The sequence below is a fragment of the Antrostomus carolinensis genome, unplaced genomic scaffold (genome assembly GCF_000700745.2).
Source record: "Antrostomus carolinensis isolate BGI_N321 unplaced genomic scaffold, ASM70074v2 scaffold1817, whole genome shotgun sequence".
In the NCBI taxonomy this organism is placed as follows: Eukaryota; Metazoa; Chordata; class Aves; order Caprimulgiformes; family Caprimulgidae; genus Antrostomus; species Antrostomus carolinensis.
In genome coordinates, this window is record NW_010325135.1 from 5,690 (window position 1) to 20,187 (window position 14,498).

Sequence of the window (14,498 nt, forward strand, 5' to 3'; positions counted from 1 at the left end):
TGGGGCACAAGCAAGTAGATCCTCTGTCAGGCTCTGTGTGCAGTCTTTGCTCCCCCCAGGAAATCTGAGGCAAACCCTCCTGGCCACAGACAGGACGTGTTCTTACCAGAGACTTCTTCACAGCCAGCTTTTCCACCATGACTATGAAGAAGATCAAGGCTGACAGCACAAACTAGCCTAGATCCACATGGATCTGGTAATTTAATAAGAGCAAGTTCAATTCACTGGAGTATCTGCTTAGATACTTATTCAGCAGAGCATTTAAATCCTTGTTTAAGTATTTACAGCCAACTGACTTTGTAACAGGAAATTTAAAAATACACCCCAGTGCTCTTCTGAATATTATTGGACCTAAATAAATACATAAAGGCTAATCATGTAATGAAATGCTGTGATGAATCAGCACAGAACCAGTGTATATTTTTTAGATGTAGAGTCTGCATCATATTAGAAATCCTTAAATTTACTTCCATCTCTTTTTCTAACACTGATCACTTTTCAACAAAAATGGCAATATTTCCAAATTTTCATTGAAAATGAAAAATTCTCAAACCTGATTTCAGAATTCAATGAGAATTACAAATGAAAGATTAAAGGATAGGAAAAATAAAAGCCTAAATTTGTAACTTGTGCTTTTAAATTTCTTTATCATTCAAGGCCAACTTATAAAGTTGAGCATGTGAAGTTTACACATAAGCAACAGTGACACATTTGCACGCAAACGTGAGGACACATTTGACCATGTATTTAAACAAATTGTCAACAATTTGCTTGCAAAGCTTCTGAAAGAAAAATCCAGACTCTGTTAAAATTGCTTTTGATATGAATTTGACAGGTGAGGATCTCATCAAGGTCTCCTCTGCATCAGAGGACATTTTACCACTAACCAAATAAATGTCATCAATAGAGGCACAACTACCTAGTGTGCATCCTGTCATACAAGCACAGCATTTATATTAATATTACTTATTCCCATAGGGGAAACAGCACAAGTTATTTAAGTGTAAAATTCTTCTAATAAATAATACATTATAGTGGTAAAACCTATACCACAAATCACTGTAGAGCAAGGAAAATACAAAGATCTCTTTGTAAGGTCTTCTCACTGAAGTATGATTTGTTATCAAGAGCATATTGAAATGCATACCAATATTTTTACATGGTAATATATTTCAAAATGTCACCTATTACTGAAATCTTGTCTACATGTCAACTTAAAGGAATGGCCATGGAAGAATAGGCTTACTGAGTCAGAAGGGCATATCTGTAACTGTAAAGCTAACAAAGCCTTCCTGATGACAACAGTAGTAGGCACCACTGAAAGTATTATTTAAATATGTAATATAGATATCTTTCATTAATATAGACTCCTACAGGTTAAAAAAGGTTAAACAAGCAAATAGTTACTGTCAGGATGACTACATTTACTAACATTAACTCATTAAATGCCTAAATGAATTGTTCACAATAGGCAAATACCTGCAAAGCACCATAAAATTATGAATGATATGCTGTATTTACTTTTCGTAGTGTGCTGATCTGCAATACAGAGAACACTTTTACCTTTTGGATATACATTAGTTAGTAAGTGGAAGAATACTTCAAACCATGTTTCCTTCATGCCCAAAACTTTTCTAGGAAAGTTGCTTTCTACTATTTTTCTCAGCAAGAGCAACAGTAAATCACCGCCATCCTTTCACATTCAGTATTATAAGATGATGTGTGTAAAACCTAAAAGTTATCTAAAGCATTGGGGCTGGCTACTCTTGACTTTCTGACTGAACAGATAAAAAGGAACCAGTGTGATAGCAAGGCAGAAAACTAGTAAAGCAGAGGGAAATCAGCAACAACAAAACCTCAGTTTGACTAAAATCAGAGTGCTGCCATTAAAACAAAAAAACCTCTTTTCATAGTCCCCAAGAGAATTCATGTTCGTGAGGAGCAGATTTTGGTTCAGAGTACTTTTATATTCAGCAATGACATTTACAGGGTAAATTCCAGGACACTACACTTAAAGATAAGTTCTGTGCAGAACTAATTAATTGTCATAATGTTCTTGCATTGCAATTATTTAAGGGGTTCAAATAATGAAGAAAAAAGTAATTGTATTGCACACAGACACCAGTCATGTCCAAGTTTGAAACCTGGACCTTGCTACTTGTGCCAAACTAAAGCATGTACATATTTCCTTGGCTGTTTTAACTTCCCCTTATACAAAAATTCTGAACAAAACTGTACCTGTGAATTCACTCATGCTGAAATACCAGTGTTCGCTGTCCTAAACCTGCTTATTTTCTGGGAGTGCTTACAAATGTTTTCATATTTCATAATGAAGAATTAGTAAGCCTCCATCACACATATGGGCATGCATGCCAACACAAGAAAGCAAGAGTACCAGAACACTAATGGGAAAAATGGCACATTAGATGTTGTACTGGCATCCAAAAGTGCTTGTTTGGGTGGATACGTAGACTGCACCAACAAGATAAATTTAAGTTCAATAGCAACAAATGCTGAGATAATCAACCCTAACTCTACTCACCCACCCAGAAATGTGCAATTCTATTTGTTATTTTATGTAAATGTCCCTTCAAGAACAGAAGGTAGAAAAATGTCTTTCCCGATCCTGTATCTAACAAGGACAATCAAACTTAAAGAAACTAGTGTGCCCTTACTTACAAACAACAGAAAAAAACATAGTGCCATTTCAAAGAGGCATATGACAACCACAACCCCATGTAAGGAGAGGTCTACCTGGGTAATCGAAGTAAAGAAAATTAATTATTTTCTTTTAAAGATAATATAGCTGACACTGAAACAACGAACATCCTTACTCATCCAAACAGACTCATCCACTCTCATTTCATATTTAGTTCCCCCTTTCTAACTGTGTAGGTTAATTAGTGCTAACCTACGTATATGGAAAAGGTATGTTACCCTCCTGGAGTTTTAAGTAAGGAGTCAGAGGCCAGACACAAAACTATCACACCAAGGAAACAAATCTAACCTGACTTAGGATCTGGTTCTTTAGAGAGTAAGCCAGAAGTACTGTAACTATTTTTGTATGGTAGTAGCCCCAAAGCTGAGGACCATCATTGCACTTCCAGTATGAAGAATATTCACCCCACTAGTGTCAGATATTTGATGAAAAATTTAAGGTTCAAAATATTATGACGATTTTTTTCTCATTCATTTGTAGGTTATTAATCAACAAGCTGCATTATTTTTCTCCAGTAGTAATGTGTGTCAGTTTTAAAGCTAAAAAAACCCATGTGGATAAGCAGTTTGTGTTTACTTAAAAAAATTATAAGAAAATACAGAATATAAGCAATTAAAATGTAGCCCTTTAACAGTAGTACTCTAGCAGGGACCATCATCACAATAAATGGTCTGGAATAGATATAATCACTGCATTGTTCCCTTGACACACTTTCCTAATTCAGTCAGTCAGAAGGATTTCCTTCTTTCATTATGTTATCCACAAATACTTTGCAACCAAAATTCTAATTTAAAGAAAAAGCTTTTACTCAAATTCATATACTTCTTTGGATAAAGGGCCAATCATCAAGCACACAGAAATTGGTTGTGATTGTAATTTCATGTTTGACTACCTGTGCACTAGAGCTCAAGGTGATTTTGCTATTTTATACTCAAAGCATCATTAACTAACTTACATATGCCTGAAAATCCAAAACAACTTTAAGTATTAAAAATAATTTTTTGTAAAACAGCTCTATTCTAGAGCAAATATTTCTGGTATTTAAGGGTAAAAACACACTTTCATTGAAATCCTGGTGCTTGCGCATTGTCTTCTGTGTCCTATGGCTGCCTTTCCTTCTCTAGCTACAAAGCCCACTTGACAGTGGTTTCTTTTTATTGTTTTTAGCTACTTTAAAGTAAAAAAAAAAAAAAAAAAGATTAGAGCTATCAAGCCCTGAAAAGGTGAATCTTCTGGTGGTGTGTTGTTTGTTTGTTTTTTTTTCCCATTCAGAAGGGCTATGTGTAATTATACTCTTTATCAAAGAAACCTAACTATAATTTGGCATCAGTAATGTTTACAGTTCCGTAATGTATTGTAATAGTTTGAGATACTTTAAGAAAACCCTCCAAATACTGAGATGCTTATTGCAATTCCCTTTTAAAGATTCCAAAGCCTTCTATTGACTCTGCATTTCCTATTTTTATCTTCTTTATAGCATATGGTATAATATATTTGAAATATGCTTTCCACATAAAATCAAACTTTAAAATACCCACTTAGAAACAATATTTCAGTAAATAGAGGGTTTAAGGCAAGTTATTCATTTGGAAAAATTAACTTCCATTTGTTAATCCTAGATTGACACAATTTTATTCCACCCCATCAGTGCCTTGGGATACACAACGTACATTCAGCAAAGGGCACACATATGACCCTATGGACATACGTTGCAAGTCCTGAGTGCCCATTGAAATAATGGTAACATCTTCATATAAGGCGTGACCCACAGGGACATGGCATGGGAGGGGTTAATTTGTTTTGTTTCCAGTCTTGCTATTGTATGTGATTTTCCTAGATAATGCATTCTTTTCTTACTAAACATCTTTGCAAACAAATACAAACCCCTTTAAAAGGTGCTAAAAATGGGTTTCTGAAAACATACAAAATATATTCATCATAGTATTTCCTCAATCACTGTTTTAATGCTTGATATCTGCAGGTTATTTCTTGTTTCTGACTGAAACTATTATTTGTTGTGGAATAACTGTTCTTTTGCAAAAGATTTTCTTCTTCTTCTAGCTTTCTGGACCACACGGGCTGGACGCTTTCATGCTTTTTACTTCCTTTTTGAGTTCTTTTCAATGGAAATACCAACAACACCAGGATACTGGCAATATGAAGACAGAAATAGCAGGAGCTAAAAAACAAACAAAAATAATAATTCAATAAAACACTGACCATTCTTACAGGACACTTACGGAATAAACTGTCAAAACCCACTTGCATATAGTACTTTGCACCTAAGACATTTAAGTCAGGAAGACATTAATATTTCCTTTTTAGGAAAAGTAGTAAGGGGAAAATCAGAAATTAAGTCTTCCCTCACAGTACTTACTGCTGTATCAGAGCTGTAGAGTGAAGAGAAGTCTGCTTTCAACTATTTTTCACAAAAGCTACTTTTGGGAAGTCATTATCTAATCTTGCTATAAAATAGTTCAAGGGCATGCAGTAATCTCAAAGGTACCCTTTGGTTTTGTTTTTGGTTGTTTTTTTTCCCTGCCCCAGGAAAAATAAGTCTATTATGACAGGAAAATGAGATCACTTTATGGTTTCACATACACAACAGAAACTATGTTCGAGCACTAGAACAGAAATAGTTTGCTCAGCTAACAAGCAAGTCTTATAATTATCACTAAAATAGCTTCAGAAATCTTATGCCACAGAAAATACTTCTATTCCAAGTTAAACAAAAGAAAAAGGAAATAGGTAGAACGTGCTTACCTGTAAAAAGTGAAAGAGGGTTTCACAGAGAGCAGTACAAATGGCACGACTGTGTAACTTATTGCTACTTGAGTTGCCATCCATGTTATAATATCATAACATAGTTTAACAGCAGGAGATTCAACAAAATAGTGTCTGATATTGTTTCTTATCTGAAAATGCAGATAACAGTAAGTTAGCTTAGAAATAAACTTTGAAGACTATCTTACTGTATACAGAGTTTATTGCACTTCCACAAAATTCATAGGATGAATTTAAATGCTACAGTTTGGTCAGGTATCTTTGAACTACTCAAAATACCCATCAGCTTCAGTAAGAGTCAGTTCAAATTCCCTGCTGGCTAGGTATCATCCAGCACAGGAATTTAAGTATTTATGAATTTAAGCAGAATTTAAGTAAATGAATCCTCCCCTAAATCCAATGCGAATTTGGACTGCTTGTCTGAATGAGGCAGGCATTCTATTCTACCAAGCTGTTCTGTAAATACAGAGCGTTGGAGTAAACAAAAGCTCGAATGCTTCTGTTGAAGGCTGCTATATGGTAAGTCATTTTCATATACCTGCTGATAAGATATATTTTAGGACAAGTAGGTTATAAATCAGAATATACAAAATATCAGTTCCAATGGGGTCTTAATAACAACTAATATCAAGTGGGACTATTACCAAAAGACTCAATTTTCTATGCTGAGTCTTCTTTTGTTCATAAAATTCTGTTCAAACAATGGAATACCAAAGGTTAAAAAAAAGTCCAAAACCCACACTGGTTTGGGCTCAGTGTTATTTAAGTCTATTAATTAAAAAGACACCAGTAGATCTTCACCCTTCACTTCCTTTGACTGAACTGTCATCCTTGCTCACACTCTTATTTGCTGACAAGTCAAGATGGGCTCAGTTCAGCCTTTCTGTAGCTTGGTATCACAGTTGCTACCTCCCAGTCATCCATACTGAGGTAGTCCTCTCTGAAAAGCTGCATACCAAAGGACAGTTTAGCTTCTTCATCGTTCACTTCCTTTAGAACTCCTGGTGCTAAAGAACATATGGAAGGCTAGCTTGTGCTGATTTAATTCTTTACATTAAAAGACATTTTTAACATTCTTCTTGTTCTTACTCAAATTCCCCTGTAGGTACCACATTCCCACTCAGCCTTTGCTTAATTAAGTCAAACAAGTCATTCTAGCCACATTGGTTTCATCCTACCATCTGCCCCCCAGTTTTCTCCTATGGTCACGTGCAGTTGTTCCCGAGTTCTGTAAAACCTGGATGAAGTTTCACAGAATTTGTTGTGGAGAAATTTAGTATTTTAGGACTTGAAGGACAACTTTTAACATGTATCTAGAACTGCCCCTAGCAAACACTTGATTATGAAACGTGTAATGATTAAAAGGAATAAAACTAGTTGAATACATGCTTAGTCATGACAGGAGAAGAAAGTGTGGATCAGAGCTGCCAAATTTTGCAGTCTTAATAAAGGCTAGTAGAGTTAAATAATACACATGCTAAAGTACCTCTAACATATCTTATCACTTAATATTAAGTAATTGTTCATACAGAAACTAACAATATTTTTATTTATTAGCAGCTTACTAGCAAAGCCCAGAACAAAGTGCAGTGAGCACTCCGATGTACCGGACTCACCTTACTGAGAGAACACAACAACTTTTACCTGTGAACTGTCCCTGAACCTTGGCTTTTGCACCAGCCCCTGGCTGATAAATGTCAAAAGTTCACTGTGATAGAGTCTGGAAAGGAGAAGGGAGCTACACCTATTGTAAAGAAAGGAGTCAGTTGTGTCTAACAAGGACTATATCCACATCTTTGTGAAGAAAGAGGGGAAACATCTGTTTTATTACTGTTAGTAACCATCTAAATCTGAAGTACCACCTTCCCCTAGCTATTATAGCACAAAGAGCAGTCTGCTTCATTTCTCTTTCTCCTGGTTCTTTCAACAGAAAAGTGGTTTGATATTCTGCTCTGAGCCGACAGCTGATTTTTTTTGTTCCTCTTTCCCCTTGAGTAACTGATAAACCTGCCTCCGTTCTTACTCAGCTTTCTCAAGCAGGACTGAGAGATTCCTTGTCAGATTTGCTGGTACCATGTGGTTCTGAATAGCAGCTGTAAAAGCTTAATGGGACTGCACTGCTGGCTGGCCAATTTTGAACAGAAATAGAGATGTTTATCTGTTGGTTGAGGGGAAGCATTCTTTAGTTACCACCCTTAAAATAGTACTGGACAGAAATTAGAGAGGGGGACAGACTTGATAAATACTGACTCCCTAAATTATAAGTTGCTGATAAACAGTGATAAAGTTTTTTCAAAATTATCTTAGATAATATCACGTTGTTTAGCACAGCATAATAACACATGATCAGTTAATACAGAGGAAAGGCTGCCACAAAAGATATGCTACAAAGATGTTACAGGCTGTGTACAGCCTTGCTTGTTTCTACTGACCCACCTTTCCTTGTCAAGAATCATTCCCACTGGTCTCATAACTAAAAAAAGTAAACAAAACTATCAGACTGTTTCTGTGTCAGCTATAAATCGCATCTTTGGACTACAGAACACGATCAATTTTCTTTTACAGAACTACATGTTATTTAAGAAGATACTTGGTTGATACTTACAGCTCGTGCTGCTAGCGTCATTAGAACTCCTGTTAAAAATGTTAAATAATAGCCTGGGTAAACCCCATGCCAAATGGCAGAGAGGATGAAGGTTTGGATCGTTGGGCTGAAGGTGGCTCGCTCATAGCACACTCTAGCAAGTCAAAGACAATTCAAGATAAATAACATGAGACACAGATCATCAACAATCTTCCCAGTTAGCACACTTTCATCAGTTTCATCTCCAACACATCACTTGCAATGCAACTGCAGTTTACTATTATTTAATAATGTTGCCACTATATTATGATGGACAGAAAATACTTAAAGCTGTTCACAGCTCCTGATGTAACCCCTCAGTGCTAACCTATGCTCAGTGCCATCACATACGGTACTTATTTATAGTGAAGTGTCCAAACACAGGTGTTGGTGTTAATAAGAGATCTTGAGCCATCTAAAAATGTGTTTGAAAAGCTACACTGGAAGGCACAGACTATGCTGCCAACTCTTGCAATGAGTCAGATATATATTTTTCATAAAATTAAAGCAGCTTATAGAAGGGAAAAAGTAACAACTGCCTTCAATTTTGAGTAATAGAGAGATTGCAGTTGAAAATGTGTTTGTGTATGGCAATTAAGTGAGCATGATGATGGAATTATAATTAATGACTCTAGGGATGTGAGAATATCAAAGAAGGAGAATGTTGAACTCTGCTAATTAAAAAATGTGACTCCAAATTATTAGGCAAGGTCCTACAGTAAGGAATTCTAGAAGGAAAAAGGGAAATAGCAATCCAAGAAAAGCAGTTTCTAGAAGACAACATTAAATGACACAATGACAAACCATCATGATGTGGAAGAATGATAGGAAACATGGTAAGGTCCTGATATGGCTTCATCAAGAGTTCTTTAATGTCTTTAATGATCTGAAAACCAAAAAGCAATAGGAAAAATGGAAACAGATCTACACTAACACAAAGCAAAAATAAACAGCACGGGCATGCATGAACACAACTCTAAGGCTAACGTACAAAAATGCATTTTAGCTGGAAAAAAAGAAAAAAGCCATAGACACCAACATGTGAAAAGGTTTTATAAACACATAGCAAGTAACAGAGAGAGAGAACAGGACGTACGTCTATTATTCAAAGAGGAAGACAAGCCAACGACACAGAGGGCCGAAACATTCACTACTGATGTAACTACTTTACTACAACTTCCATATATAGTCTCCCACAGCATTCTCCTGGAGAAGCCAGCAGCACATGGCTTGGACAGGTACACTCTTTACTGGGTTAAAAACTGGCTGGATGTCTGGGCTCAGAGATTATGGCAAATGGATTTAAATCCAGCGGGTGACCAGTCATGAGGGGTCGGCACTGGGGCTGGTCCTGTTTAATACCTTTATTGAGGATCTGGACAAGGGGATTGAGTGCAGCGTCAGTAAGTTCGAAGATGACACCAAGCTGGGCAGGAGTGTTGATCTGCCCGAGGGTAGGAAAGCTCTACAGAGGGATCTGGACAGGCTGGATCAATGAGCTGAGGCCAACTGTATGATGTTCAACAAGATCAAGTGCCAGGTCCTGCACTTTGGTCACAACAACCCCATGCAATACTATGGCTTGGGGAGGAGTGGCTGGAAAGCTGCACAGCAGAAAAGGACCTGGAGGTACTGGTCAACAGCCAGCTGAACATGAGCCAGCAGTGTGCCCAGGTGGCCAAGAAGGCCAATGGCATCCTGGCTTATATGAGAAATAGTGTGGTCAGCAGGGCTAGGGAGGTGATTGTCCCTCTGTACTTGGAACTGGTGAGGCTGAACCTCCAGTACTGTGTTCAGTTTTGGGCCCCTCACTACAAGAAAGACATGGAGGTGCTGGAGTGTGTCCAGAGAAGGGCAACGAAGCTGGTGAAGGGTCTAGAGCACAGGTCTTATGAGGAGTGGCTGAGGGAACTGGGATTGTTTAGTTTGGAGAAGAGGAAGCTCAGGGGAGAACTTATTGCTCTCTACAACTACCTGAAAGGAGGGTGGAGCGAGGTGGAGGTTGGTCTCTTCTCCCAGGTAACCAGTGATAGGATGAGAGGTAATGGCCTAAAGTTGCGCCAGGGGAGGTTCAAGTTGGATATTAGGAAAAATTTCGTCTCCAAAAGAGTGGTCAGACATTGGAACAGGCTGCCCAGGGAAGTGGTGGAGTCACCATCCATGGAGGTGTTCAAGAAACATGTAGATGTAGCACTTGGGCACATGGTTTAGGGGGCTTGGTGGTGATGAGTTGACAGTTGGACTGGATGATCTTAAGAGATCTTTTCCAACCTTAATGATTCTGTGATTCTGTGAAAAGACTGCTGAGACCAAATGACACAGTCAGTGCTAAAGAGCAGAAGGTAAAAAGGCAGAATCTGAACAGGGAAAGATTAAAAAAAAAGTATTTTTCTAATTTAGTTTATCTCAGTCAAATGGATGTGGTAAGTTTTATTTTACAAGTCTTCACTGTGCAGTTCTAGCAGAGTCCCCTCCCCTTGCCAGAGGGCTTCGCTAACAATGCTCATTGAGATGAGAACATGGGCCTAAGTAGGGCACAGGTGCACGCATGCATAATGCACAAAACTGTCTGAGGACATTTGCTCACAATAGATCATCTTAAAGAGGAAATCAGCACTGGCCAGACTGAACAGTAACCAGGGAATTTCAAAGAGACTTTTGAAACAAAGATGTCAGGCTAGAACGTAGAAAAACACTAGGAAAATTTCTAATAAGTCATGGAGACACCTTGGAGCAAAATACTAGTCATCAAAACCTGCTCTGACACTGCCAGAAGTTGCCCCACCAGCATCAGGACCTCTATCTCAGCCGAGACAGAGCTTCTTTCCTGGTAGACACCAAGTAGCCTGCATCCAGCTAGGGGACAGTCAGTGCAGTGTAAATACACAGGGAGCAATATCTCATCCCTATCAGCTGCAGGCACATGAACTCATGGCATGCTTTTCTGACTGGCATGTGAATCAGCAGGTTCACATAGAGCTGGAGCATCTCCCACAGCAGTGCACACAAGCAGGGGGCCCACGCTTCCAGAAGGAGGTCTGGGTTTGTAACCGACATGCCCGTGGGAGCGGAGGTGTGGTTTACATGCAGCAGTGTGTGTGTGTGTGTGTGTGTGTGTGTGATTTTTTTTTTTAAACTCTTTGGCATAGTTACAGAAGAGCATTTAGAAATTTGTTTATTAAGCCACAACACTAAGCACTTACAAAACGTTATCTGTTCTAGCACTGATATTAATTCTGAATGTATATCACTGACATGTGATTAATAAATTGATAAATGGCTTCAATCTTTATTTGCTTTGAACTACTTTAACTAAGCAGATTTTCCCTTGCAAAGCATTCAGGAGCTAACAAAACTACCTAAATTAACTAATCAAATTTCAGCTATATCAACGCAAGTCAGATAAGATATATACTGGGGAAAAAAAAAAATCACCAGGTTTCAAATTCAAAGAGTTAAAGGTAAGCTTTAAAAACTCCTCCATGGACTGTCAATAATAAATCATGTTGAAATGCTTCATTTGACAATCCAAAAAAGAAAACCAAGGAAATATGGTGATCACAACAGGCTGAGAAAATCTATTCAAATATGGGTGGTTCAGGTTATCTGTGATTTGCTCTAGAAGTGGGAAGATGCATCAAGTGTTCAGCAAGGCAGTCCCCTTGGTCTGGTTCTGTACTTTCATTATTAGCTTGGGTAATAGACCGAGAAGTGTGTTTTTCCACCTTGCCTTTCCTTCTTTTTTGGGGGCTGTGGATGTGGAGGGGGTGGGGAGACTGGAGGAGACTGGCATTGTTTTCTTAACAGATAAGAGCACTAGAATACAAAATTATCTTGAGAGACTTGAATGATGTTCTGAAATCAACAAGATGAAGTCCAGAGTCTAGAATATCTAAGAAGAAAAGTGGAAGATACAAAACAGTACCTGACCATTTAACATTACTGAAGAAGTGTAGCTGAGCATGAATATGAATCAACACTATGAAACACTGAGTATCAGCTGAGCATGAATCAACACTAGATTGCTAAAAAAAAAAAAGACATGTAATACTGTGATGCATTTGCAAGAATTATCTAAAGAAAAGAAGGGTAACTAATCCACTCAAAGCATTCAACTGTGCTCGTAACAAGCCAGGGAAAGACCTTGGAGGTCTTAGCAGAAGCACTACATCTACTGTAAGATGACAGGAAGGTTGGAAAGAAGCCAGAAGACAGCAAAAAGAACCACAGAGGTTTTGCAAACATGACCAAAGACAAAAGGAATTAGATGTTTTCTTTGGAAAAAACAATCAACAGGCTGAGGGGGAACATAACAGCTTCTCCAGTCAGGAAACATTATCATGATATATATTATTGATATATGCTGCTATTAAAGTATCTATTTTAACTAGCATGCTTTTAACAATATTACCTTTGAGCTGCTGAATTTTGTGATCTACACTAAATGTTTATTAAACTTCTTTAAGATCTATAGACAGTTAACTTTTTTCAAAGGGTTTGTTTTCACACACAATCAAGGTTTAAGTTTGGTTCCTCTTTCAAGAGCATAAGAAAAGAACAGAATGAATGCTGACGTCTGATATTTTTGTATTTCATGCAAGATAAATGCCCAAGATTTTTGATACTTGTATAAATGGTAAACAGGTGAGGTATTAAAAGTGAACGTTTAAAGTAATTCATGAGCTTGTCCTCTGTTCAAACATTGCAACTAACCTAATTATTGATAATATAATATGTACTCTGGACCAATATTTATGCCTCAAATATAATCATTAAAACAACTTCATATTGGCAACAAATCATTAAGGAAACATTTACCGTTCTCCCTTTCACTGTGGCAAAATCAATATGTACTTAGACTATCCTCAAAGATTCTTCTACAATTGTTCTTAAAAAGTTAAGAGCAATTAATTGTTCTTAATTGAACTTAATTGTTCTTAAAATATTTATTAAAACACATGCTTTAAGTTTTCTTCAAATCTTTTAATGTCACCCTGAACAATTCACCCTGAACCATTTTTTCCCTTTCAATTCCTAACAGAAATGGTACTTGTCTCCACTAAAAGGGAGTTTTAATTAAACATCATTCAATTTAGGAGCTTTGAAATTTTGTTGGTACACAACCTTCTCTTTTAAGTTTTAATACTAATACTGTTTTTTAACTAAATTAAAAAATAGCTTATTTGCTTTTTTAAATGACACATTTCAATACCTACAAGCATGCAATTTTTCCTTAGTGACTGTCCTAGCCACAGGACATTCTATTGCCTATTGAGCCAACTAGAATAATCACATAAGTTTCAATTTCTGTTTTTAATTGGGTCAGAAAAATATTTAGGGAACAAATTACAGAAGAAAGAGAATACACTATAAAAAAAATTGATGGGAGCAAAATCCTGTTGCCAGCCATCCTAGAATATGAGATAAAGTCCTCTGAATGATCCCAAGATGGGAGTCTCGGTTAAACTCTCATCTATTCATTAAATATCATCTACACTGAGACTAGTAGAAGGGAAAAAAAATTTGTGTACTACTCAAAAACAATTTTTTACTTTCTAGTTACCATAAAGAAGTAGTAAAAGCAGAGCGATTTAGCTCACTGGGCATTACACCTGTTTCTCAGACAAGGAAAAAAGGGCATCTGAGGGATACTCAATTTTTTTTGCTAGCACATCATAGGGTTTGGTATTTGCCACATACTCTTCACAGAAGGAGTGCAGAAAGTTGTCTCACAGAATGTATGGAAGGTCCTGTATCAGTGTGTGGGTAAAAAATAAATAAATAAATAAATAAAAAGCAGAGTTTCCACAGGCTCCCAGCCAAAGACGTGCATTTCGCCTGTCAGCAACATGCACCACTTTGAATGCTAAGAGGGGAAAAAAAGAGACACCTTCACAGCTTAATGCTTTCAGGTTCCCTAAGACCAGTGAAGAAAAACAGTTTCTATCATTACTTGATAGTTTACACTAAAAGAGAAGTGCTAAATCAGGGGCTTTAATTTAAGTATTACAAGAATAATGTCCTGTGCAGTCACTAAACAACCATATTGTTTTGTTGGGTTTAGCTTTAAATGTTAAATTATCTTCAAAGACATATTTATCTAAGAAACTTAATTGGAGAAAAGTTTTCCTTTAAGAAATAAATACCTTTTAAGCCAAAGAGCTGTTTGGATATTCCAGTTATCAAGAAACATCTTGAAGCTTGTGGAAAACTGTAAAGTAAAAAGAAACATCTTGAAACTTGTGGAAAACTGGAAAGTAAAACCAAAGGAATTATTTCCATACTTGTAAAATGTTACAAAATATTTCAAAATTCTGACATATAAATTATAAAAAACACCCCTACTTTGTGATGAGTTGAATAAGGTATGTA

At 36.9% G+C, this 14,498-nt stretch overlaps 1 protein-coding gene across 1 annotated transcript in view; it reads right to left on the reverse strand.

Annotated features, from left to right (window-relative positions):
• Positions 1 to 3,722: 3,722 nt before the first annotated feature.
• Positions 3,723 to 14,498, reverse strand: part of MBOAT2 (membrane bound glycerophospholipid O-acyltransferase 2) — a 34,901-nt gene continuing 24,125 nt past the window's right edge. Inside the window, exons 7-10 of the mRNA XM_029085733.1 lie at positions 14,273 to 14,337; positions 8,109 to 8,241; positions 5,483 to 5,634; positions 3,723 to 4,898 (exon numbers count right to left, since the gene is read on the reverse strand). Of these exons, the coding sequence (XP_028941566.1) occupies positions 4,673 to 4,898; positions 5,483 to 5,634; positions 8,109 to 8,241; positions 14,273 to 14,337 (576 nt within the window). The 3' untranslated portion in view covers positions 3,723 to 4,672. The remainder of the gene's footprint in view (positions 4,899 to 5,482; positions 5,635 to 8,108; positions 8,242 to 14,272; positions 14,338 to 14,498) is intronic.